The sequence below is a fragment of the Battus philenor genome, unplaced genomic scaffold, assembly GCF_028537555.1.
Source record: "Battus philenor isolate CCGP_79_NKW_IND1 unplaced genomic scaffold, ilBatPhil1.0.hap1 SCAF_32, whole genome shotgun sequence".
In the NCBI taxonomy this organism is placed as follows: domain Eukaryota; kingdom Metazoa; phylum Arthropoda; class Insecta; order Lepidoptera; family Papilionidae; genus Battus; species Battus philenor.
In genome coordinates, this window is record NW_027181696.1 from 832,025 (window position 1) to 856,075 (window position 24,051).

The window sequence follows — 24,051 nt, forward strand, 5'->3', positions numbered from 1 at the left end:
GTATTAACCGACCAGCGGAAAAATCTCACCCTAGCGTTACATTGATACGGCATAGATTTAAAAATTTAAGAGTTAGGTTACGTCTCTAATATCAATTTCAGGAGTAAATTAAGACTTTTTTAGAAAATCTTGAAGCGCAAATCAACATCGGGTGTTTCGTATATACTGCACGAAATTTGAAGTTGTCTTTTTAATATTTTTTATTAAAAGCAATAAAAACTGAAAACTAAGACGAATGTATTAATCGACCAGCGGTAAAATCTCCACCTAGCGTTACACTGATACGGCATAGATTTAAAAATTTAAAAGATAGATTACGTCTCTCGTATCAATTTAGGAGGAAAATGAGAATTTCTTAGAAAATCTTGAAGCGCAAATCAACATCAGGTGTTTCGTATATACTGCTTGAAATATGAAGTTGTCTTTTAAATATTTTTTATTAAAAGAAATCAAAACTAAAAACTAAGACGAATGTATTAATCGACCAGCGGAAAAATCTCCACCTAGCGTTACATTGATACGGCATAGATTTTAAAATTTAAAAGGTAGGGTACGTCTCTTATATCAATTTCAGCAGTAAATTAATACTTTCTTAGAAAATCTGGAAGCGATAATAACCATCAGGTGTTTCGTTTATACTGCTTAAAATATGCAGTTGTCTTTTTAATTTTTTTTTATTAAAAGCAAACAAAAAAAAACTAAGACGAATGTATTAATCGACAAGAGGAAAATCTCCACCTAGCGTTACATTGATACGGCATAGATTTAAAAATTTAAAAGTTAGATTACGTCTCTCGTATTAATTTAGGAGGAAAATGAGAATTTCTTAGAAAATCTTGAAGCGCATAACAACATCAGGTGTTTCGTATATACTGCTTGAAATTTGAAGTTGTCTTTTTAATATTTTTTTACTAAAACCAGTCAAAAATAAAAACTAAGTCGAATGTATTAACCGACCAGCGGAAAAATCTCACCCTAGCGTTACATTGATACGGCATAGATTTTAAAATTTAAAAGGTAGGTTACGTCTTTAATATCAATTTCAGCAGTAAATTAATACTTTCTTAGAAAATCTGGAAGCGATAATAACCATCAGGTGTTTCGTTTATACTGCTTAAAATATGCAGTTGTCTTTTTAATATTTTTTTATTAAAAGCAAACAAAAAAAAAAACTAAGACGAATGTATTAACCGACCAGCGGAAAAATCTCACCCTAGCGTTACATTGATATGGCATAGATTTAAAAATTTAAGAGTTAGATTACGTGTCTTATATCAATTTCAGGAGTAAATTAAGACTTTCTTAGAAAATCTTGAAGCGCAAATCAACATCGGGTGTTTCGTATATACTGCACGAAATTTGAAGTTGTCTTTTTAATATTTTTTATTAAAAGCAATAAAAACTGAAAACTAAGACGAATGTATTAATCGACCAGCGGTAAAATCTCCACCTAGCGTTACACTGATACGGCATAGATTTAAAAATTTAAAAGATAGATTACGTCTCTCGTATCAATTTAGGAGGAAAATGAGAATTTCTTAGAAAATCTTGAAGCGCAAATCAACATCAGGTGTTTCGTATATACTGCACGAAATTTGAAGTTGTCTTTTTAATATTTTTTATTAAAAGCAATCAAAAATGAAAACTAAGACGAATGTATTAACCGACCAGCGGAAAAATCTCCACCTAGCGTTACACTGATACGGCATAGATTTAAAAATTTAAAAGTTTTGTTACGTCTCTTATATCAATTTCAGGAGTAAATTAAGACTTTCTTAGAAAATCTTGAAGCGCAAAACAACATCAGGTGTTTCGTTTATACTGCTTGAAATAGAAGTTGTCTTTATAATATTTTTTTATTAAAAGCAATTAAAACTGAAAACTAAGACGAATGTATTAATCGACCAGCGGAAAAATCTCACCCTAGCGTTACATTGATACGGCATAGATTTTAAAATTTAAAAGGTAGGTTACGTCTTTAATATCAATTTCAGCAGTAAATTAATACTTTCTTAGAAAATCTGGAAGCGATAATAACCATCAGGTGTTTCGTTTATACTGCTTAAAATATGCAGTTGTCTTTTTAATATTTTTTATTAAAAGCAAACAAAAAAAAAACTAAGACGAATGTATTAATCGACAAGAGGAAAATCTCAACCTAGCGTTACATTGATACGGCATAGATTTAAAAATTTAAAAGTTAGATTACGTCTCTCGTAATAATTTAGGAGGAAAATGAGAATTTCTTAGAAAATCTTGAAGCGCAAATCAACATCAGGTGTTTCGTATATACTGCACGAAATTTGAAGTTGTCTTTTTAATATTTTTTTACTAAAACCAATCAAAAATAAAAACTAATATGAATGTATTAATCGACAAGAGGAAAATCTCCACCTAGCGTTACATTGATACGGCATAGATTTAAAAATTTAAAAGTTAGATTACGTCTCTCGTATCAATTTAGGAGGAAAATGAGAATTTCTTAGAAAATCTTGAAGCGCAAATCAACATCAGGTGTTTCGTATATACTGCACGAAATTTGAACTTGTCTTTTTAATATTTTTTATTAAATGCAATCAAAAATAAAAACTAAGACGAATGTATTAACCGACCAGCGGAAAAATCTCACCCTAGCGTTACATTGATACGGCATAGATTTTAAAATTTAAAAGGTAGGTTACGTCTCTTATATCAATTTCAGCAGTAAATTAATACTTTCTTAGAAAATCTGGAAGCGATAATAACCATCAGGTGTTTCGTTTATACTGCTTAAAATATTCAGTTGTCTTTTTAATTTTTTTTTATTAAAAGCAAACAAAAAAAAACTAAGACGAATGTATTAATCGACAAGAGGAAAATCTCCACCTAGCGTTACATTGATACGGCATAGATTTAAAAATTTAAAAGTTAGATTACGTCTCTCGTAATAATTTAGGAGGAAAATGAGAATTTCTTAGAAAATCTTGAAGCGCAAATCAACATCAGGTGTTTCGTATATACTGCACGAAATTTGAAGTTGTCTTTTTAATATTTTTTATTAAAAGCAATCAAAAATGAAAACTAAGACGAATGTATTAACCGACCAGCGGAGAAATCTCCACCTAGCGTTAAACTGATACGGCATAGATTTAAAAATTTAAAAGTTTTGTTACGTCTCTTATATCAATTTCAGGAGTAAATTAAGACTTTCTTAGAAAATCTTGAAGCGCAAAACAACATCAGGTGTTTCGTTTATACTGCTTGAAGTAGAAGTTGTCTTCATAATATTTTTTTTATTTAAAGCATTCAAAACTGACAACTAAGACGAATGTATTAATCGACCAGCGGATAAATCTCCACCTAGCGTTACATTGATACGGCATAGATTTAAAAATTTAAGAGTTAGGTTACGTCTCTAATATCAATTTCAGCAGTAAATTAATACTTTCTTAGAAAATCTGGAAGCGATAATAACCATCAGGTGTTTCGTTTATACTGCTTAAAATATTCAGTTGTCTTTTTAATTTTTTTTTATTAAAAGCAAACAAAAAAAAACTAAGACGAATGTATTAATCGACAAGAGGAAAATCTCAACCTAGCGTTACATTGATACGGCATAGATTTAAAAATTTAAAAGTTAGATTACGTCTCTCGTAATAATTTAGGAGGAAAATGAGAATTTCTTAGAAAATCTTGAAGCGCAAATCAACATCAGGTGTTTCGTATATACTGCACGAAATTTGAAGTTGTCTTTTTAATATTTTTTTACTAAAACCAATCAAAAATAAAAACTAATATGAATGTATTAATCGACAAGAGGAAAATCTCCACCTAGCGTTACATTGATACGGCATAGATTTAAAAATTTAAAAGTTAGATTACGTCTCTCGTATCAATTTAGGAGGAAAATGAGAATTTCTTAGAAAATCTTGAAGCGCAAATCAACATCAGGTGTTTCTTATATACTGCACGAAATTTGAACTTGTCTTTTTAATATTTTTTATTAAAAGCAATCAAAAATAATAACTAAGACGAATGTATTAACCGACCAGCGGAAAAATCTCACCCTAGCGTTACATTGATACGGCATAGATTTTAAAATTTAAAAGGTAGGTTATGTCTCTAATATCAATTTCAGGAGTAAATTAAGACTTTCTTAGAAAATCTGGAAGCGATAATAACCATCAGGTGTTTCGTTTATACTGCTTAAAATATGCAGTTGTCTTTTTAATTTTTTTTTATTAAAAGCAAACAAAAAAAAAACTAAGACGAATGTATTAATCGACAAGAGGAAAATCTCAACCTAGCGTTACACTGATACGGCATAGATTTAAAAATTTAAAAGTTAGGTTACGTCTCTTGTATCAATTTTGGAAGAAAAATGAGGCTCTCTCAGAAAATCTTGAAGCGAAAATCAACATCAGGTGTTTCGTTTATGCTGATTGAAATAGTATTTGTCTTTTTATAATATTTTTTATTAAAAGCAATCAAAAATGAAAACTAAGACGAATGTATTATTCGACCAGCGGAAAAATCTTCACCTAGCGTTACATTGATACGGCATAGATTTTAAAATTTAAAAGTTAGGTTACGTCTCTAATATCAATTTCAGAAGAAAATGAGACATTCTTAGAAAATCTTGAAGCGAAGATCAACATCAGTAGTTTCCTTTATACTGCTTGAAATATGAAGTAGTCTTTTTAATATTTTTTATTTAAAGCAATCAAAACTGAAAACCTGCTCTAATCATCACCCAAAATATTGAGTCGTTCAAGAAATCTTTGGAGGCAGCAGTGACCGAGTTTCCAATGGAAACCGTTTGTAAATCCATCGACGAATGGTCCTATCGTCTAAAAGCGTGCGTCAAAGCTAAGGGTGGACACATTGAATAACTAGTTTAGTATAATAACATAGCCTTTTCACTCTACATAATCACATGTAAAACTTTAGCATAAAGTTGTTTTTTAGCTATTATCGGATATTTTTTTTGTAACGTAAGTTTATGCTAGACCAGGTATTATTTATATTTTATATTATTCGTGATTATTTGACATTTTAACAGAAATGGACGTAAATACACAAGATAAAGATCGTGCGTGCGTGTGTGCGTGTGTGTTATTTAAATCCATTTCTATTACGATCCAAATGCGTTAATAACATAGTTGTCGCTCCGCAGATGATTAGTGGCGCTAAAGTGTCCGGAGGCAAGGCGAAATCAGCCGGGGAGACCGCTCAGACAGTTCCAGTTCAAGCGCAGTGTGTCCAGGTGCAGCCGGTGCTCGGAACGCAGCAGCTTACACGGGCACAGATCATCAGCCCACTACAGGTAACACTTGTCACGTCGCTTATCACTGCCATAAACATTATGCAGTTGAACTAGAGATAAAAAAAATTAAAAACTTTGATATTAGCAACCTTTGTGGCTAACCTTACTGGATTTCGTACATAAGTGGTCAATTTAAATTGTCCTATTATTAATTGTCTTTGTTACGTACTCAAAAAGAAGATCAATAAATACTTGTATGCTATTTGAGAAAGTTAAAATCGAAATTGACCTGATAGCGGACAGCGCTGCACCGGTCACTGGGGGGAAGACAATGCCTTGCACTGGGAGTGTCTATCAGCCGTAGGAGAAGCTGAAAGTGCATGTGACTGATTTCGAATATAATTAGTTGAACAGAATAATACGTGTGTGTGTGTGTGTGTGTGCGTGTGCGTGTGCGTGTGCGTGTGCGTGTGCGTGTACGTGTGCGTGTGCGTGTGCTTGTGCGTGCGTGCGCACCTAAATACCAGATACTTGTCTATTTCCATACTATGATGGTCTGAAAAAATTTGCCCCATATGATAAAGACTGCCAATGTATATATTTTCTAACGTGTACAGTAAAGAGTAATATGTCTTTTTTTAAAATAATAAGTCATTAAATCTCCTCAAAACTCATAAATTCAAGATGTCCCAATACAACTGTGCATTATTATGGAACTAATCGGTATATTTTGTTGCCTTTAGAGATGTTTGTTATGTTCAGCCCAAGTTATAATAAGCAGTTCGGCTTGTGAATTGAAACCCCTCTTCTCGCAATCTAATTAACGAATTGTTTGAAAATAAAATGCTTTCGCGAATCCCAAGCTCGCAAAAAAATTTGTCACTTTTAGTTAGTAAATAACATGAGTTTGGTTTTTGTTATTTTGCAAGTATGTCGCAACTGCGCATCGTCAATTTTTACAATGAGAACTTTAATTAAGGCATTACAGCACAATACAACGGCAGTACGAGCGCCATGTCACAGCGCGGTGACGAAACATTGAAATTTTGTTTGACTGCACTTGCGGACACCTGTACATATATTGGCGAAATTATTGTTTATTTATTTGAATGCAATTGCGAATATCCTTATTTTATTGCATGTTATGTGGAACGTTCTTAGATTGGCAGCCGGTGTTTTTTATTAGTTGATCAGCGAGTGCGCGTGTAGTAAAACAGGTGCAAAACATGAGTCAATAATGACAGGAAAAGACAACTCGCACGGGGCATGATGTCCTTGTGGGTTGTCCATTTTATTTGTTGTTACCTGTTTTTTCTTACAATTAACTTTTGAAGTTCGCATGTTATTACTTTGTTTATTTATATATATAAATATATATATGTGGATATATATTACTTTTATACTTCGCGCATTGGACAAGTCGCATTGAATTTCCCGCGTTTGACAGTTTGTTTTTTTTTTTAACTTGTAATTATTTTTGAACTTCGAGTCAGACGATTCGCCTTAAATTTCCGGGATGGTCAGATTTTTTTCATAATTTTTTTAACTTCCAGTTACTTTAAATTTCCCGAGTTTGACGCTATTTAGATCAGTTAGAATTATAAAAATGTCATCAATAAATAAAGTGACCTCTTTGAAATACGTTGTAACATTTTTTTTAATTCGGAAACGACGGACCAATACTTTTTACTAGCCCTTACGTTATATCGTGTAATAAATATTTTGTTCATTATGCTGTATGAAGCGCTCTATATACATATATGAATAACAAAATGGAAAAATTAAATTACAGTTACAAGTAAACAAGATAATTGCTATTCTTTTTATCTTATTAAGAGCCCATTACAAAGTTAAGACAATGTAACGCTATCTGACAGCTAAAGTATCCGATGACATTTTTCTTCGATTCGACCCCCCACGACACTGCGTGTTTCTGAGGCTCCGAATCCGTTTCATTTATTATCATAAATTCCTAATAGGCTATCAGAGATTTTATTATCCACTAGTAAGCTGGCCCTATGTTTTCTCTTAATTTTTTTTTTCCACATTTCTTTTCAGTGAAGTGATGGTCGCTTTTGACCTATTGACATTTAAAAGCTGCAAGCCGTCGGAGTACCTGTGACCGATCAAGTAAATTAGCTTAACTTACTTGATCTGTCGAACATATTATAAGAATGAAAATCCACGTGAAACAATGACTTAAAAATAAAGATAAAGTTAATTTACTCAATATTGGAACTTTTATCAGGTCTCTTATTGATGATCAATTATTTTTTTATATATTTGGCTCTACTCTGATTTGCAAGGTGTCATTGTCGAGATGAACAGGAAACTCAACAACACTTTTTTTTAAAATAATAATTGTGACTTATGTATGTACACTCTGTCAGATATAGACTAAATGTACTTATAGGATTCTTGTAATTTAAATATTCATTGAGTTAATAACAGAGGGCAAAGATGTAACACATCACAAGCTGACCAAGTTAAGGCTTCCTAAGGAGCCCTCAAGCTTCTCCACCTTAAAAAAGGTCTTAGACAAAGTGCCCTCTAATCTAATCTGCAAATATCTCTTGGACAACAGTGTAAGCGATATAAAAATAAGTGGCAATATAAATAAGTAATAACCAATAAGTGGCAGCACCAAATTTTTAAGCGCAAAACCTTATTTTAAAATATATTCAAATCTATGCAGTATCAACGGGACGCTGAATGTAGATGTTCACGTTAGTTGGTTAATAAATTCGTCATATTTTTCTTTTTTAATTGATTTTAGCCAAAACTCTTTTAATAACATCTTCATAACTTATTCAGTCTAAACCAAACACCTGATATAGATTTTCGCTCTAATTTTTAATAATGCCTCATTTTTCTGTTTAATTTGATTTCAGAAACAAAACCTGATTTTAAAAAATATTCAGATCTATGCATTGTCAATGGGACGCTGAATGTAGATGTTCACGCTAGTCGGTTAATAAATTCGTCATATTTTTCTTTTTTAATTGATTTTAGCCAAAACTCTTTTAATAACATCATCATAACTTATTCAGTCTAAACCAAACACCTGATATAGATTCTCGCTCTAATTTTTAATAATGCCTCATTTTTCTGTTTAATTTGATTTCAGAAACAAAACCTGATTTTTTTAAGATTTAATAAATTCAAATCTATGCACAGAGTGCACCACGAGATTATCTGCCATAGCACTCCAGACTGTTTGCACTTATTCAACAAACTTGGGCTGATGAGCTTGTTCCACAAAACTGGAAGGATGCTAATATTGTTAAACTATACAAAGGCAAAGGAGACCTCTCAGATTGTAGTTCATTTTAAGGAATTGCCCTGCTTTCAATAGCTGGCAAGATCCTGGCGCATACCATCAACAAGCGCCTATGTACGTTAGCTGAAAGCTTCCTTCCCGATACCCAGTGTGGTTTCAGACCGAATCGAGGGACGGTTGATGCCATCTTTGTTGTCAAACAATTACAAGAAGAAAGCCTTGAGCAACACTGTGACCTCTACATGTGTTTTGTGGACCCGGAAAAGGCCTTTGATCGCGTACCAAGATCTGCCTTTTGGACAGTATTCGAGAAATATGGATGTCCTCTGAAGTTCGTAAATTTAATGCGTCAATTTCATAAAGGCATGATGGTCCGTGTATGCCACGAAAATGACTTGACAGAAGAGTTTAATGTAACAAGCGGAGTGAAATAAGGTTGTGTAATGGCTCCAACCCTATTTGCTACATACTTTGCTGCGGTTATGAAGGATGCCCTTAGGAACTGCAATGATAGTGTTTCATTAAATGTTCGCACGGACAAGAGTGTACAGGACCTTACCCATTTCAGAGTAAAACATAAAGTCCATCAGACCTCTGTGCTGTAAATTCTTTATGCAGACGATGTTTGCCTTATGGCTGACAGTATGGAGAATCTGCAAAGATATCTGCGCGAATCGCAAAAGCCGCTGCTGCTTTTGATAAACTGAACCAAAGAGTATGAAAGTCTCACGACCTAAAGCTCCACACAAAACTTGCCGTCTATAGAGCAATCACACTATCTCTGCTCCGAGGCTCCGCACGGTACTCGACAGCTAAAAGTGGTTTTAGGCAAAGTTCCCGCCCTCTGCGCCCTGCCTCATTAGACCCGCAATTTTTTTTGCAAATGTTACTTGGGCAGCTGTCTAAGCCAAGTAAAAAAATCTCTTATACGTAATTTTACATTTTTAATCATGTACAAATTAGAATTAAACGAGAGACACCTGATACTTGATTTTTATACCAAAAATGACAATCAATACAATAACTTTACTAATGTATGCTTTTTTATTATTATTTTTTTTTATTTAATGCTGTATAACGATAGATTTACATTTATTTAAGTGAAAGCACAATCGGACCTAATCATCCTTTGCGCGGAACAGTAATTATTTTCACTAGGAACACACAACTTGAAAATGAAGCTAACTTCTTATGGTTATACTTCGTGTTACTGCTATTTTAACTTTTCGACATATACGTACTTATAAACAAGCTTCCACCGAGCGAGCATAGAAAATATTTTTTATGCATTTTACTACTAGTGTATACGGGAAGCAAGAGTGAGCTAGTAAGCGTCATTATTATTTCAAAGAAATGTATTCTTTTCTCCATTCATTGTTTTCTCTAGTTTTTGTCGTGTACCACCTCACAGGAATCGTCATAATGTATTTAAGTAAATGAACTATCGTCCTTTCCATTTTACAGCTTAGTGAAATATAAACAAAAAACCTGGGTTATTTTTTGGGATTCCAACTTTCGACAATAACAAATGTTTTACGAACGTTCCGGGTAGAAGTGTACTCATAAAAAACTTCAACTTTTGTAATTATTCTTTATAAATGTAATGTTAAAGTTTCTGGACATTCAAATGTAATATGGATTTATAAAATTTGTATGGAAATGTAATAAAAACAATCTATTCACAGATAAATTTTCTTATTTTTCTTGCAGTAATAAACCGCTGTTAATTTTATATACATTTTATATACAATATTAATAATACCAATGATATTATTGATATGCCTCCTATAAGACGAAGAAATTTAGGTAGAAAAACCCGAAATGCTACAAACCAAGCTAATTACCTATCTTGTCTTAGTGCACAAGAACGTAACGACCGAAATTAACGTGAAAAAATTCGGTTATCACAAACGCGTGAAGCGCGAACGCGACATTCAACTAATAATCGCGCAAGTTTGAATCGAGCTGTATTTAGTTACGATGTGTCAGTTGACTACAGTAACTACCAATGTGTTGTTATTGGTTCTATGAACTCGGTTTGCTCACATTGTAAGGCATTGAAATACAAAAACGAAGCCAATGGATTGTGTTGCGCAAATGATAAAGTGAAATCGATACCATTGCATCCACCACCAGAGCCATTGTACTCATTAGTTTCGGGAATAGGACCAGATTCCATACACTTTTTGACAAATATCCAACAATATTACAATTGCTTTCAAATGACTTCATTTGGGGCAACAAATGTAGTTCGAGAAAATTTTATGTCAACTTTTAAGGTATGTATTATAGCAGTTCTTCTTCTTCCTTCCCTTTTCCCTTTATTTGGGGTCGGGTCTCCTTATCAATTTGCGCCAGGCCACTCTATCCTGGGTTGTCCCTGCATCAAGTTGAAGGGTTTCCAGTTCCTTTCTGATATTAGACCACCACGTAGCTTTTGGACGCCCTCTCCCTCTTGGGAATTCTGGGAGGCTTAAGGCAGTTTTTACTACGTGGTCATCTGGTTTTCGTTGAATGTGGCCATACCATCGTGATCTTTTTTCCTGTAATTTGCTGGGGATCGGAGCTACCTTAAACGAACCTCTGATATATTCGTTCCGTATTTTGTCCATTCTAGTGACGCCACCCGACCATCTAAGCCTCTTCATCTCATTGACATGAAGTGTTTGCTCGTGTCTCTGACTTACAGTCCAGCATTCCGAGCCGTAGAGCATAGCTGGTCTGACAACTGCTTTGTAGACTTCACCCTTGGTCTTAATGGGCATACGGTTATCACATAGAACGCCTGACACTTCCCTCCACTTCATCCATGCAGTTTGTACCCTGTTCTTGACATCAGCGGTTGAGTCTGCATCGGTACTTAAGGTCGACCCTAGGTACCTGAACTTAGTGACGGATGGTATTGGAATGCCACTGATGTTCAGATTGCTATGGCCTTGTGTTGGTGTTGGTGCAAATGCACAGTGCATGTGTTTCGTTTTGGATCTACTTATGCGGAGGCCGTTGGATTCTAGTTCTCTAATCCATAGGTTCAGGTCTCTCTGAAAATCATCTGCTGATTTGTTTGCATGAACAATATCATCTGCATATAGAAGGCACCATGGTAAGGCATTCTGTATATCCTTTGTGAGGTAATGCATGACGCAGTTAAATAATAATAATGGACTAAGTGCGGATCCCTGATGAACGCCAACTGTTACTTCGAACAGGTCACTGAGTCCTGCCGGGCTTCTCACCTGGGTCGCGCAGTTGTAGTACATGTCTTTTACTATGGAGACATACTTTTCGGGGAGGCCTTGAGACCTGAGAGCTTGCCATACAAGTTGTCTTGCAACTCTATCGAAAGCTTTTTCCAGGTCAATGAAGACAATATGTAAATCTTCTTTATTGCATCTATGTTTCTCCATAATAATTCTCATGGCTTGAATTGCGTCCGACGTTGATTTACCAGCAGTGAAGCCGAATTGGTTTTCCGTGACGGTTGTAAGCAGCCGCAGTCTATTATTAATAATTCTTTCGAAGAGTTTAAAAGTGTGTGATGTTAATTTTATCCCCCTGTAATTTCCACAAAGCGAAACGTCTCCTTTATGCTTGTAAAATGGTATTAAGTAGCTCTTTCGCCAGGAGTCTGACATTGTAACGGACGTGAGGACAAGATTTAGGAGTTTCGTAAGCCACCTTATAGCTACCATTCCTCCACGCTTCCATATCTCCGCAGGTATCTGATCTGGCCCTGTAGCCTTCTTGTTCTTCATCTTTAGTATCGCTACTTTAACTTCGGATTCTGTTATGGCTTCGATGGGCCCTGAGGTCACACGTATGAAGGGGAATTTTTCGCTTGGAAATTCTTCGTTGGATAATTCGACGTAGTAATCTTTCCATCTTTTGTTAATGTCATTATTTGAGGTCAAGAGTTTACCATTAACATCTCTGATATATTTATTTATGTTTATGTCCAATGTACTGCGCTGGCGCTGCTTAGCAATTTTGTATATATCATTATCGTCTGTGTTTTCCTCTAACTGTCTATAGAAATTATCTCTAGCTTTCTGTCTTTCTTGGGCAACGATAATTTTGGTGTGGGCTTTGGTTATTTTATATGCCTTTAGGTCCTCGTCGCTTTCCGAATCTTGCCAAGCCTTGAAATGCTCTTTTTTGTTCCGCACTGCTGCTTTCACGGTATCGTTCCACCAACTAGGGTCTTTATTTGGAATTATGCCTTTTGACTCTCCTAGTATAGTTTTTGCTGCCGGGACCGTTAGATCTTCGAATTTGGACCACATTTCATTTACGTTTTGGTACTCGTTGTCCAAGTTAGATTTTAAATGGTTTGTAATACTTTCTAATAAGCGGCTTCCTTCTGGTCCGTTCAGTTTAGCCCATTTGATTTTTGGTGTTTTATCTGTGGGAGTCGTATATACACTGATATGATGTCTGAATGAATAATAGGTGTAAGATTTTGTGGGCGAGCGTAGCCGACGGGCGAACTTAGTGTGCCGAATTAGTGCAGCGGGCACATGCACGTCCTTTTTGCTCGCCCTCAAGCGCTAATAAAAATTTGTTCGTGTGTTAAATAAATTGATAAAGTGTTACAAACATCTTTTAATAAGACGCTAACACTTTATATCTTTGACATTTCTCAGTGGTTTCCGCAATTTGAACTTCGTAACAAGTATTCGATGTTGACTTGTTAATGCTTCCCCTGGGATAACCTTACAGTCCTTGAATCTAGATATTAAGCTTTTCTCTCCCAGTATGTAATCAACCTGCGTCTTCTTACCTCCACTTTTGTAAGTTATAAGGTGCTCTTCCTTTTTCTCAAAGCACGTGTTAATGATCATTAAATTGTGTCTACTTGAAAAATCTAAAATACTATGTCCTTCTTGATTTAGCTTGCCATAGCCAAAACCGCCATGGTGTTCACTGCCATTTGGAGTTTTATGGCCAACGTGCCCATTAAGGTCACCGCCGATTAGTTTTAATTCATTAACTCCTATAGAGGCTATCACATCATCAAAGTCCTCCCAGAAATCTTGTTTTTCCTCCTTAGAGCATCCAACTTGAGGAGCGTATGCTGATATGATGTTTAGTGGTGGCTGATTGTCAAGCGCTAGTTTCATGGCTAGGAGCCGGTCAGACTTCCTATTTATGCTAATGATTCTATCTTTCAGACAAGAGTTTAGAGCTATGGCCACACCATTTCGGTGTGTTAATGTTCCATTATATATTAGTTTAAATCCTAGTCCTATATCACGAGACTTGGAACCCTTCCACTTGGTTTCCTGTAAGCAACACGCATCAATGTATCTTCGTTTGAGGACTTCACTTAGTTCGCTGGTGCAACCGGTAAGGGAACCTAAGTTCCACGTAGCGAATCTCAGAGTGTCAATTACGTCGCTTGCGGGGGACGCCCTAGTGTTGTCTTCTTTTGTCGCTCTTTTATTCGCCTCTAAAGTATTTGCGTCGCTTGTGGGGTACGCCCTAGTATGATCTCGTCTATTATTTCTTGTAACTTTCATGATAAGGAGAATTTGTTTTGGCAATTGGGTTTTTACAGACGGCTGCCGCCTGACGCTAAGGTAGTAACTCTCTTGGAGAGCTAAGGGTGCTTCTGCCGACCGCGGTCTTCATCACCAACCCTACTACACCACCCCACCTGGCAGCGTAGCTCCAGAGCAACCTGTGACCCAATATGTGAGGGCAGCTTGCGACTGGGGTATTTGCCTCTTCCGCCTGCTCTACCGTACCAATGGACTTCATCTCCGCCTTTGCAGCCGTTAAGGTCTTCACCCGTAACCCTGGGCAAGGGGCCACGCTATACCCTGCGGCACTAGGTCCCTATCCGAACTCGGCCACCAATTTCACTCCGGCCTACTGTTGTGAGTGGTGCCCACCCCCGCGACGTGGACGCGCCGGACAGGTATTACCCAAGTGACGAGTAGAGAATTTGGCTCTACCCACCCTCAGGCCGAGGGTACGTATTATAGCAGTTGATCATAATCATTTTAGTGAACAATATTTTCTGTCAAACAAGTTAAGATGTGATCACTTAGTCTTCATATTATTTGGCGTTTCAGTTTTAGTGACACTTTCATTATTTTGAAACCCAATATAATTATTTGATGATAGATATTAGTTACAACTAAATATTACATATTGAGGTATCTAAGGATATGAAATATTGTTTAGTGATTAGGAGGTAGATATCATTTTTAGGAACAAATATTATTTAAGTTTAATCACTGATAATCCATAAATCTATATCCCACATTGCTTATTTATTTAATTTTATTTTATGGTGTTTGGTACAAACATAATATTTTTTTTTATTTACAGATACAAGGCCAAATAATATATATCACAGAGCAGGTTTACTACTACCAGTGTCAGATAGAGAATTCACCACATGAAATTAATCTGCGTTCAACAATTTAGTAAAGAGGTCTATTGCAGAACAATTACAAACTTTATTTCATGAACACGATCAATTGATTATATTGTTTAAAACTGCATTGGATCCGATGCCATCTGATAATCACAAAATTGTCACAAAAGATGATAAAACACCTGCGGGTCAACATGCAAGACATTTAAATGCACCAACTATCGATGAAGTTGCTATCGTTGTAGTTGGAGAAAACTTGGAATCCCGTGATATTGTTTTACATTGTAGGAATGATCAATTACAATGTATAAAGGAAACACATCGCTCATATGATGCACAACAATATCCCATTACATTTTGGCAAGGTGAAGATGGCTATGATCTCTCGGTAAAAATGATAAATCCCATTACAGGTAATTAAAATATTATTTTGGGTATGGAAATAATAACTCAGTCACTACGTTATGTATTTTAATTTTATATTTCAATGTTATTAAAACAAAATCTATTTACAGGTTCTGAAATCAACAAAAAAGTCAATTCAATGAACTATTATTCATACCGCCTAATGATTCGGGAAAATGAAGACAATCTCATATTGAACTGTCAGCGACAATATCACAAATATGTTGTTAAAATGTATGTTAAAATTGAAACGGAGAGATTAACATTCATCAGGTTGAATCAGACCAAACTCCGATCTGAAGAGTATATTCACCTTCGAGATGCTGTTGCTGGAAACATCGATGGAAATTTAAATCCCAATGACATCGGTAATGCTTTCATTTTACCTTCAAGCTACATCGGCAGTCCACGGAACATGCAGGAATACATGCAAGATGCGATGACTTACGTACGTCATTACGGCCGACCGGATTTATTTATTACATTCACATGTAATCCGAATTAGGAAGAGATACAAACTTTACTATTGCCAGGACAACAAGCCATTCATCGTCATGATTTAACTGCACGTGTGTTTAAAAAAAATTGAAATCCTTTATTGATTTTATTGTTAAATATTCAATTTTTGGTATCACACGTTGTTGGCTGTATACGATAGAGTGGCAAAAGCGAGGTTTGCCTCATGCCCACATTTTGGTTTGGCTTAAAGATAGAATCCGTCCTGAAGAAATCGATCAAATAAGTTCTGTTAAATCAATTAAGTATATTTGTAATTATGTAAACAAAGGCAGTGATTTGGCCATATTTGAAGTACAAAACATTAATAAAAATGACGAAATAGCACGATACCAAATGGGCAGATACATTAGCAGCAATGAAGCTATTTGGCATATTCTCAGCTTTCCCATCCACGAAAGAGATCCTGATGTCCAACATCTGGCAATACATCTTGAAAACGGTCAACGTGTATACTTCACTGAAGAAAATGTTCTCCAAAGAGCGTTCGAAGCTCCGAAAATGACTCTAACTGAATTTTTTACATTGTGTCAAAAACCTGATGTTTTTGGCCAATTCGCGAAGACATTGGTGTATGGTGATGTTCCACGTTATTTCACATGGAACAAATCCAGTAAAAAATGGGAGCCACGGAAACAAGGAAAACCACATCCTTCCATTACAGGCATATTCAAAGCTAAGACATTGGGGAGACTTTACACGGTACATCCAAAGCAACGTGAGTGCTTCTATTTACGTTTGTTATTGGTGAATGTTCCCGGACCAACGTCTTTTGAATTTTTACGAACAGTTAATGGTCGAGTATTCAATACATACTAGGATGCATGTCGTGAACTGCAATTGCTAGAAGACGATAACCATTGGGACTTAACGCTTGCTGATGCTGCGTTGACATCAACACCGAATAACATTCGTCAGTTGTTTGCAATTATTTTGACGACATGTTATCCCTCGCAAGCACAAACTTTGTGGGAAAAATATAAAAATTGTATGACAGAAGACATCTTGCACCGAATTAGACAAACAAATCAATCCCAAAACATAGATTATACACCAGAGATGTACAATGAAGCATTGGTCTTAATCGAGGATTTATGTGTTCTTATTTCAAATTTACCACTTAATCATTATGGTATGCCATCACCTAATCGTCCAGCCACCGATTCACAACGAGAAAATCAATACGACCATGGAAGTTTAGCAACAATTATCATGAACAGTGAACCGTTACTGACAGCACAACAAAAAATTATTTATGATCGGATTATGCTGGCTGTTGCTGCTGAACAAGGCGGTTTTTTTTTCTTGGATGCACCCGGTGGAACCGGTAAGACATTTTTAATATCGTTGATTCTTGCCAAAATACGGTCGCAACAAAAAATCGCATTAGCAGTAGCATCGTCAGGCATTGCGGCTACTTTACTGGATGGTGGGCGAACAGCACATTCAACATTCAAGCTGCCATTGGACGTTCATAATAAACCAGATGCAATGTGTAACATCAAAAAGAATAGTGGAATAGCTGCAGTGTTGCGGAAGAGTTCTATAATAATTTGGGATGAGTGCACAATGGCACACAAATATTCACTTGAAGCATTAAACAGAACTATGCAAGATTTAAACAGCAATAATAAACTTTTCGGTGGTGCTATCTTACTTTTGTCTGGTGACTTCCGGCAGACCTTACCGGTTATACCTCGCTCTACTTTCGCAGATGAGATTAATGCATGTTTGAAACAATCATTCTTATGGCGAAGTGTTGAAACACTTCGATTGACCTTCGATTAAATATGTGAGTACAATTGCAAAATGATCCATCAGCACAAATATTTTCCGAACAACTACTAGAAATTGGGAACGGTAAAATAGAACTGCAACTAAATACGCAATGCATTAAACTACCAGACAATTTTTGCACTGTTGTTCAGGATAAAAATGAATTGATTCAGAGTATTTTCCCGGATATACAGAATAATTATTTGAATCATGAATGGCTTAGTCAACGGACGATTTTGGCAGCCAAAAACGTTGATGTTGATGAAATTAACTTCCAGATACAACAGTTGTTACCAGGCGATCTGATGTCTTTTAAATCAATCGATACTGTTGTTGATGAAAATGAAAGTGTAAATTTTCCGATTGAATTTTTAAATTCATTAGATATCCCTGGAATGCCACCACATAATCTTCGATTAAAGATTGGTTCCCCTATTATTCTCCTCCGTAATTTGAATCCACCTCAATTATGTAACGGTACGCGTTTGGTCATCAAAAAGATCACCGGAAACATTCTTGAAGCAAACCATTTTGGTTGGGAAGTTTAAAGGAAAAGTGGTCCTGCTGCCACGTATTCCGATGATACCATCAGATTCTACCGTACCCTTCAAAAGGCTACAGTTTCCAATTCGTTTAGCTTTCGCCATGTCTATAAATAAATCTCAAGGTCAAACAATGTCCATTTGTGGTTTAGATTTGGAAAATCCATGTTTTTCTCATGGGCAACTATATATTGCGTGTTCACGTTTTGGGAAACCGTCGAATCTATTTGTGTTAGCTAAAGACAGGTTAACCAAAAACATTGTGCACCGATTGGTGTTAAATTAAATTGAAATTGAAAGTATTTATAATTCAAAAAAATAGATATTAATGTTTAAAAGTTTAAGACTGTCTGCCTTGCATACCTCATTTATGAGTTTAAGCGTCACATGTTATTTACTGTATTATACTGTATTATACTTATATTTGTTATAAAATAAATAGAAATAATAAATCTGATAAATTTTTATTTTGTACCTATTGATTTCTGCTTAATATCAAGTGTAATAACATTTTAATTAATTGTGTTCAACGTACTTCCCCTTCAAATCTCAATCCAGTGAATTTGTATACCAACATCAACATTTTCGTCTTTGTTCATAAATAATTTCATTGTACTAAAGGGTTGTAGTAGTAGAAAGTCAAATAAGGAGTCAAATTAGATTGTTTACTATAATGTAATATAACAAAAACTTTAGCCACAGCAACGCGTAGCCGGGTCAGCTAGTCCACATATATATATTTATATATTTATATATATAAATTAACAAAGTAATAACATGCGAACTTCAAAAGTTAATTGTAAGAAAAAACAGGTAACAACAAATAAAATGGACAACCCACAAGGACATCATGCCCCGTGCGAGTTGTCTTTTCCTGTCATTATTGACTCATGTTTTGCACCTGTTTTACTACACGCGCACTCGCTGATCAACTAATAAAAAACACCGGCTGCCAATCTAAGAACGTTCCACATAACATGCGATAAAATAAGGATATTCGCAATTGCATTCAAATAAATAAACAATAATTTCGTAAATATATGTACAGGTGTTCGCAAGTGCAGTCAAACAAAATTTCCATGTTTCGTCACCGCGCTGTGACATGACGCTCGTACTGCCGTTGTATTGTGCTGTAATGCCTTAATTAAAGTTCTCATTGTAAAAATTGACGATGCGCAGTTGCGACATACTTGCAAAATAACAAAAACCAAACTCATGTTATTTACTAACTAAAAGTGACAAATTTTTTTGCGAGCTTGGGATTCGCGAAAGCATTTTATTTTCAAACAATTCGTTAATTAGATTGCGAGAAGAGGGGTTTCAATTCGCAAGCCGAACTGCTTATTATAACTTGGGCTGAACATAACAAACATCTCTAAAGGCAACAAAATATACCGATTAGTTCCATAATAATGCACAGTTGTATTGGGACATCTTGAATTTATGAATTTTGAGGAGATTTAATGACTTATTATTTTTAAAAAAGACATATTACTCTTTACTGTACACGTTAGAAAATATATACATTGGCAGTCCTTATCATATGGGGCAAATTTTTTCAGACCATCATAGTATGGAAATAGACAAGTATCTGGTATTTAGGTGCGCACGCACGCACGCACACGCACACGCACACGCACACGCACACGCACACGCACACGCACACACACACACACACACACGTATTATTCTGTTCAACTAATTATATTCGAAATCAGTCACATGCACTTTCAGCTTCTCCTACGGCTGATAGACACTCCCAGTGCAAGGCATTGTCTTCCCCCCAGTGACCGGTGCAGCGCTGTCCGCTATCAGGTCAATTTCGATTTTAACTTTCTCAAATAGCATACAAGTATTTATTGATCTTCTTTTCGAGTACGTAACAAAGACAATAAATAATAGGACAATTTAAATTGACCACTTATGTACGAAATCCAGTAAGGTTGCTAATATCAAAGTTTTTAATTTTTTTTTTTATCTCTAGTTCAACTGCATAATGTTTATGGTAGTGATAAGCGAAGTGACAAGTATTACCTGTAGTGGGCTGATGATCTGTGCCCGTGTAAGCTGCTGCGTTCCGAGCACCGGCTGCACCTGGACACACTGCGCTTGAACTGGAACTGTCTGAGCGGTCGCCCCGGTTGATTTCGCCTTGCCTCCGGACACCTTAGCGCCACTAATCATCTGCGGAGCGACAACTATGTTATTAACGCATTTGGATCGTAATAGAAATGGATTTAAATAACACACACGCACACACGCATGCACGATCTTTACCTTGTGGCGTGCTTATCGCGCGCCACTCAAACACCAAGCTCTTTCCCACGTGACCGTCAATCGCATGGCGGCGGCGGCAGTGAAACAGATACATGACAGATGGCGCCACAGTAGACGCAACGAAAATCTGCATCGCGCTGTTGAGAGTCTCCGCGCTCATTATAAGGGCTAGCGGAGGTGCGGTCAACGCAGGAAGAAGCAACTGAAGATCAAGAAGCAACCGACGAACGAGAAGCAATCGACGAACGAGATACAACCGACGAACTACCGAAGCACAAGAAGCTACCGTACCACGACCACTCCTACACTGGTGACCCCGAGTAAGGACAACGAGAAGCACCTTCCGGACCCAGCTGATACCACACTCGGAAGACGCGCAGATAAACCACAATATGAGTCAGCCTAGTAACGACGACCGCAAAATCGCCGAAGTGTTACGCGTTGGCGTAAGAGTACCCCCATTTTGGCCTGAAGAGCCGGCCCTATGGTTTTCACAGCTGGAGTGCCAGTTCAGCCTGTCTGGCATGAAAAATATGAAAAACTAAAAACGGAACTTATACGACGCCTGTCAGCTTCACAAGAGAAACGCGTGAAGCAATTACTAATGTTCGAAGAGCTCGGAGATAGGACACCCTCACGATTCCTACGCTACTTGGAGGATTTAGCAGGCCCATCAGTACCTTCGCATATAGTAAAATCAATATGGTCTAACGGTCTACCTCAAAACATACAAACAGTGATTGCTTCACAGACAGACCTTTCTTTAGAAAAGCTGGGGGAGCTGGCGGACAAAGTGTACGAAATCGCCCCTACCACACCGCAGATCTCCATGGCGACTACTTCTTCTGGCAGCGCTTCGTCTTCAACGCTGGAGGAGCTTACCAGACAAGTCAGTGAGCTAACTAGACAAGTAGCCGCCTTTACATCTCGAAACGGCAGAAATAGTGCTCGCTCAGAATCTAAATACGAGAGGAACCGCTTCCGAAGTCGTTCGACGCCACGACAACCACCGCCAGACCACCCATACTGTTTTCACCACTACACTTACTTACGGCTCCAAAGCGATTAAATGCAGACAACACTGCACATTCCAGGCGGGAAACGAACAGGGCGGTCGGAAGTAGCGGCCAACGACTGCCCGCCATCCGCAGGCCGCCTTTTCATTACCGATCGTGTGTCAAAAATGCAGTTCCTGGTAGACACTGGCTCAGACTTGTGCGTTTTTCCACGTTCAGCCGTCAAGACGCCCTGCACTAAATCCAAGTACGATCTCATCGCAGCCAACGGCAGTATTATTCACACTTACGGCCCTATTCACCTGCATCTCAACCTCGGTCTTCGTCGCGATTTTTCATGGAGTTTTACGGTAGCTGATGTGTCTAAGCCCATCATTGGCGTAGATTTTCTTAGCTACTACAACTTGCTAGTCGACTGCAGAAACCAGCGTCTGGTTGATGGTATCACTACTCTACATGTAGCCGCAATTTCAGAAAACGCAGAAACTATCGACGACATCTCTTCCGTTAAAGCCTTTAGCGGAGATACAGAGTTCCACGAGATTCTACGCGAGCTCCCCGAAATTACGAGGCCTGCAGGCATGCGTGGTGCCTCGAAACATTCCACGATGCACTACATTAGAACCACTCCAGGTCAGCCGGTTTCTTGTAAGCCACGACGTCTAGATCCAGCTCGTTCTCAGGCAGCCAAGAAGGAGTTCGAGGAAATGTTGGCAGCTGGTACAGCTCGACGCTCAGAGAGTCCATGGTCTTCTGCTCTTCACCTGGTAAAAAAGAAAGATGACAGCTGGAGACCTTGCGGTGACTACAGAGCACTTAACGCCAGGACTATACCTGATCGATACCCTATCCGACATATTCAAGATTTTGCCCACCAGCTGTCAGAATGCTCCATCTTCTCTACGGTTGATCTCGTGAAAGCGTACAATCAGATCGCTGTAAATCCCGAGGATATTCCAAAAACGGCGATCACGACGCCATTCGGAATGTTTGAGTTCCCGTTCATGACTTTCGGACTTCGAAACGCGGCTCAAACATTCCAACGCTTCATCGACGAAGTACTATCAGGCCTGGATTTCTGCTACGGATATGTTGATGACATTATCCTGTTCTCTCCTGACAGAGAAACACACAAACAGCACCTACGCCAGCTCTTCGATCGACTTAAACAATATGGCGTACTCATCAACACGTCAAAATGCGTATTTGGACAGGAGGTCGTCAAATTTTTGGGTTATGAGGTATCTGGTGCTGGAAGTAAACCTTTGGATGAGAAAATACAAGCCATAAGAGAGTTCCCCGTTCCCCAAACTGTAAAAGAGCTGCGTCGTTTTCTAGGGATGCTAAATTTCTACCGCAGATTTATCCCTAAGGCTGCCCAACACCAAGCGCCTCTCAATTCAGTTCTACAGGGACCTAAAATTAAAGGCTCTCATCCAGTAGACATGACACCGGAGCTTCTAAAAGCTTTTGAAGACTGCAAAAATTCGCTTTCCAACGCTGCACTTCTTGCTCACCCAGATTACTTGGCAAAGTTAGCAATTGTCACCGACGCTTCAGACACGGCTATTGGAGCAGTGTTACAACAACTAAAAAACAACATCTGGCAGCCTCTAGCGTTCTTCTCCCGTAAACTATCGCCTACGCAGAAAAAGTACAGCCCTTACGACAGAGAACTTCTAGCGGTCTACGAGGCCATAAAATACTTCAGACACATGGTGGAAACCGCGTCATTCACCATCTATACGGATCATAAACCGCTAACTTTTGCCTTTACTACCAGCAAACAGCATTGTTCGCCAAGACAGTTTCGATACTTAGATTTTATATCCCAATTCACGACAGACATTAAGTACATACCCGGACCAGACAACGTAGTAGCGGACGCTCTTTCACGTGTGGAGGAACTCGCGGTGGCACTTGACTACGACAAACTTGCAATATCTCAGGACGATGATCCAGAACTGCAAAATCTGCTTCTGCGTGGCTCGGCCTTGCAACTCGAAAAAAGGTCTACAGTACACAGCAACTTTCCTATCTTCTGCGATACTTCCGTCCATCCACCGCGATCATACATCACGCCAAACTTCAGACGCCAAGCCTTCGACATAGTCCACAACTGGAATCATCCTGGAATTTCAGCTACAGCACGGCTGGTCGCACAAAAATTTGTGTGGCCAGGGATACGCAAAGACTGTAGAGAGTGGTCTCGGCAATGCATGAAATGCCAAACAAGTAAAGTTACCCGTCACACCCGTGCTCCGCTCTCCTCCTTCCTTACCCCATCTGCAAGGTTCTCCCACATCCACATCGACCTCGTAGGACCCTTACCGCTATCTTCATCTTACATATATTGCCTCACTGTCATTGACAGATTTACAAGATGGCCTGAGGCAATTCCACTACAAGACATCACTGCAGAAACCTGCGCAGCTGCACTCGTGTCCGGATGGATAGCCCGATTTGGGTGTCCCGCGCGAGTGACTACCGACCGTGGTCGCCAATTTGAGGGCCACCTCTTCAAGGCTCTTACTACCATGATTGGCGCCCGACATCTTCACACCACTGCTTATCACCCAGCTGCTAACGGCATGGTGGAGCGCCTGCAC

At 37.7% G+C, this 24,051-nt stretch overlaps 1 protein-coding gene across 1 annotated transcript; it reads left to right on the top strand.

Annotated features, from left to right (window-relative positions):
• Nucleotides 1-20,910: 20,910 nt before the first annotated feature.
• Nucleotides 20,911-21,495, top strand: LOC137927540 (uncharacterized). Its single transcript, XM_068771331.1, has one exon. It carries the CDS (start codon nucleotides 20,911-20,913, stop codon nucleotides 21,493-21,495), a length of 585 nt encoding a protein of 194 aa, XP_068627432.1.
• Nucleotides 21,496-24,051: the final 2,556 nt, after the last annotated feature.

What these genes read in the sequence shown, in the direction of transcription:
- LOC137927540 (XM_068771331.1), top strand. Translation starts at nt 20,911, where the DNA reads ATGGTTTTCACAGCTGGAGTGCCAGTTCAGCCTGTCTGGCATGAAAAA.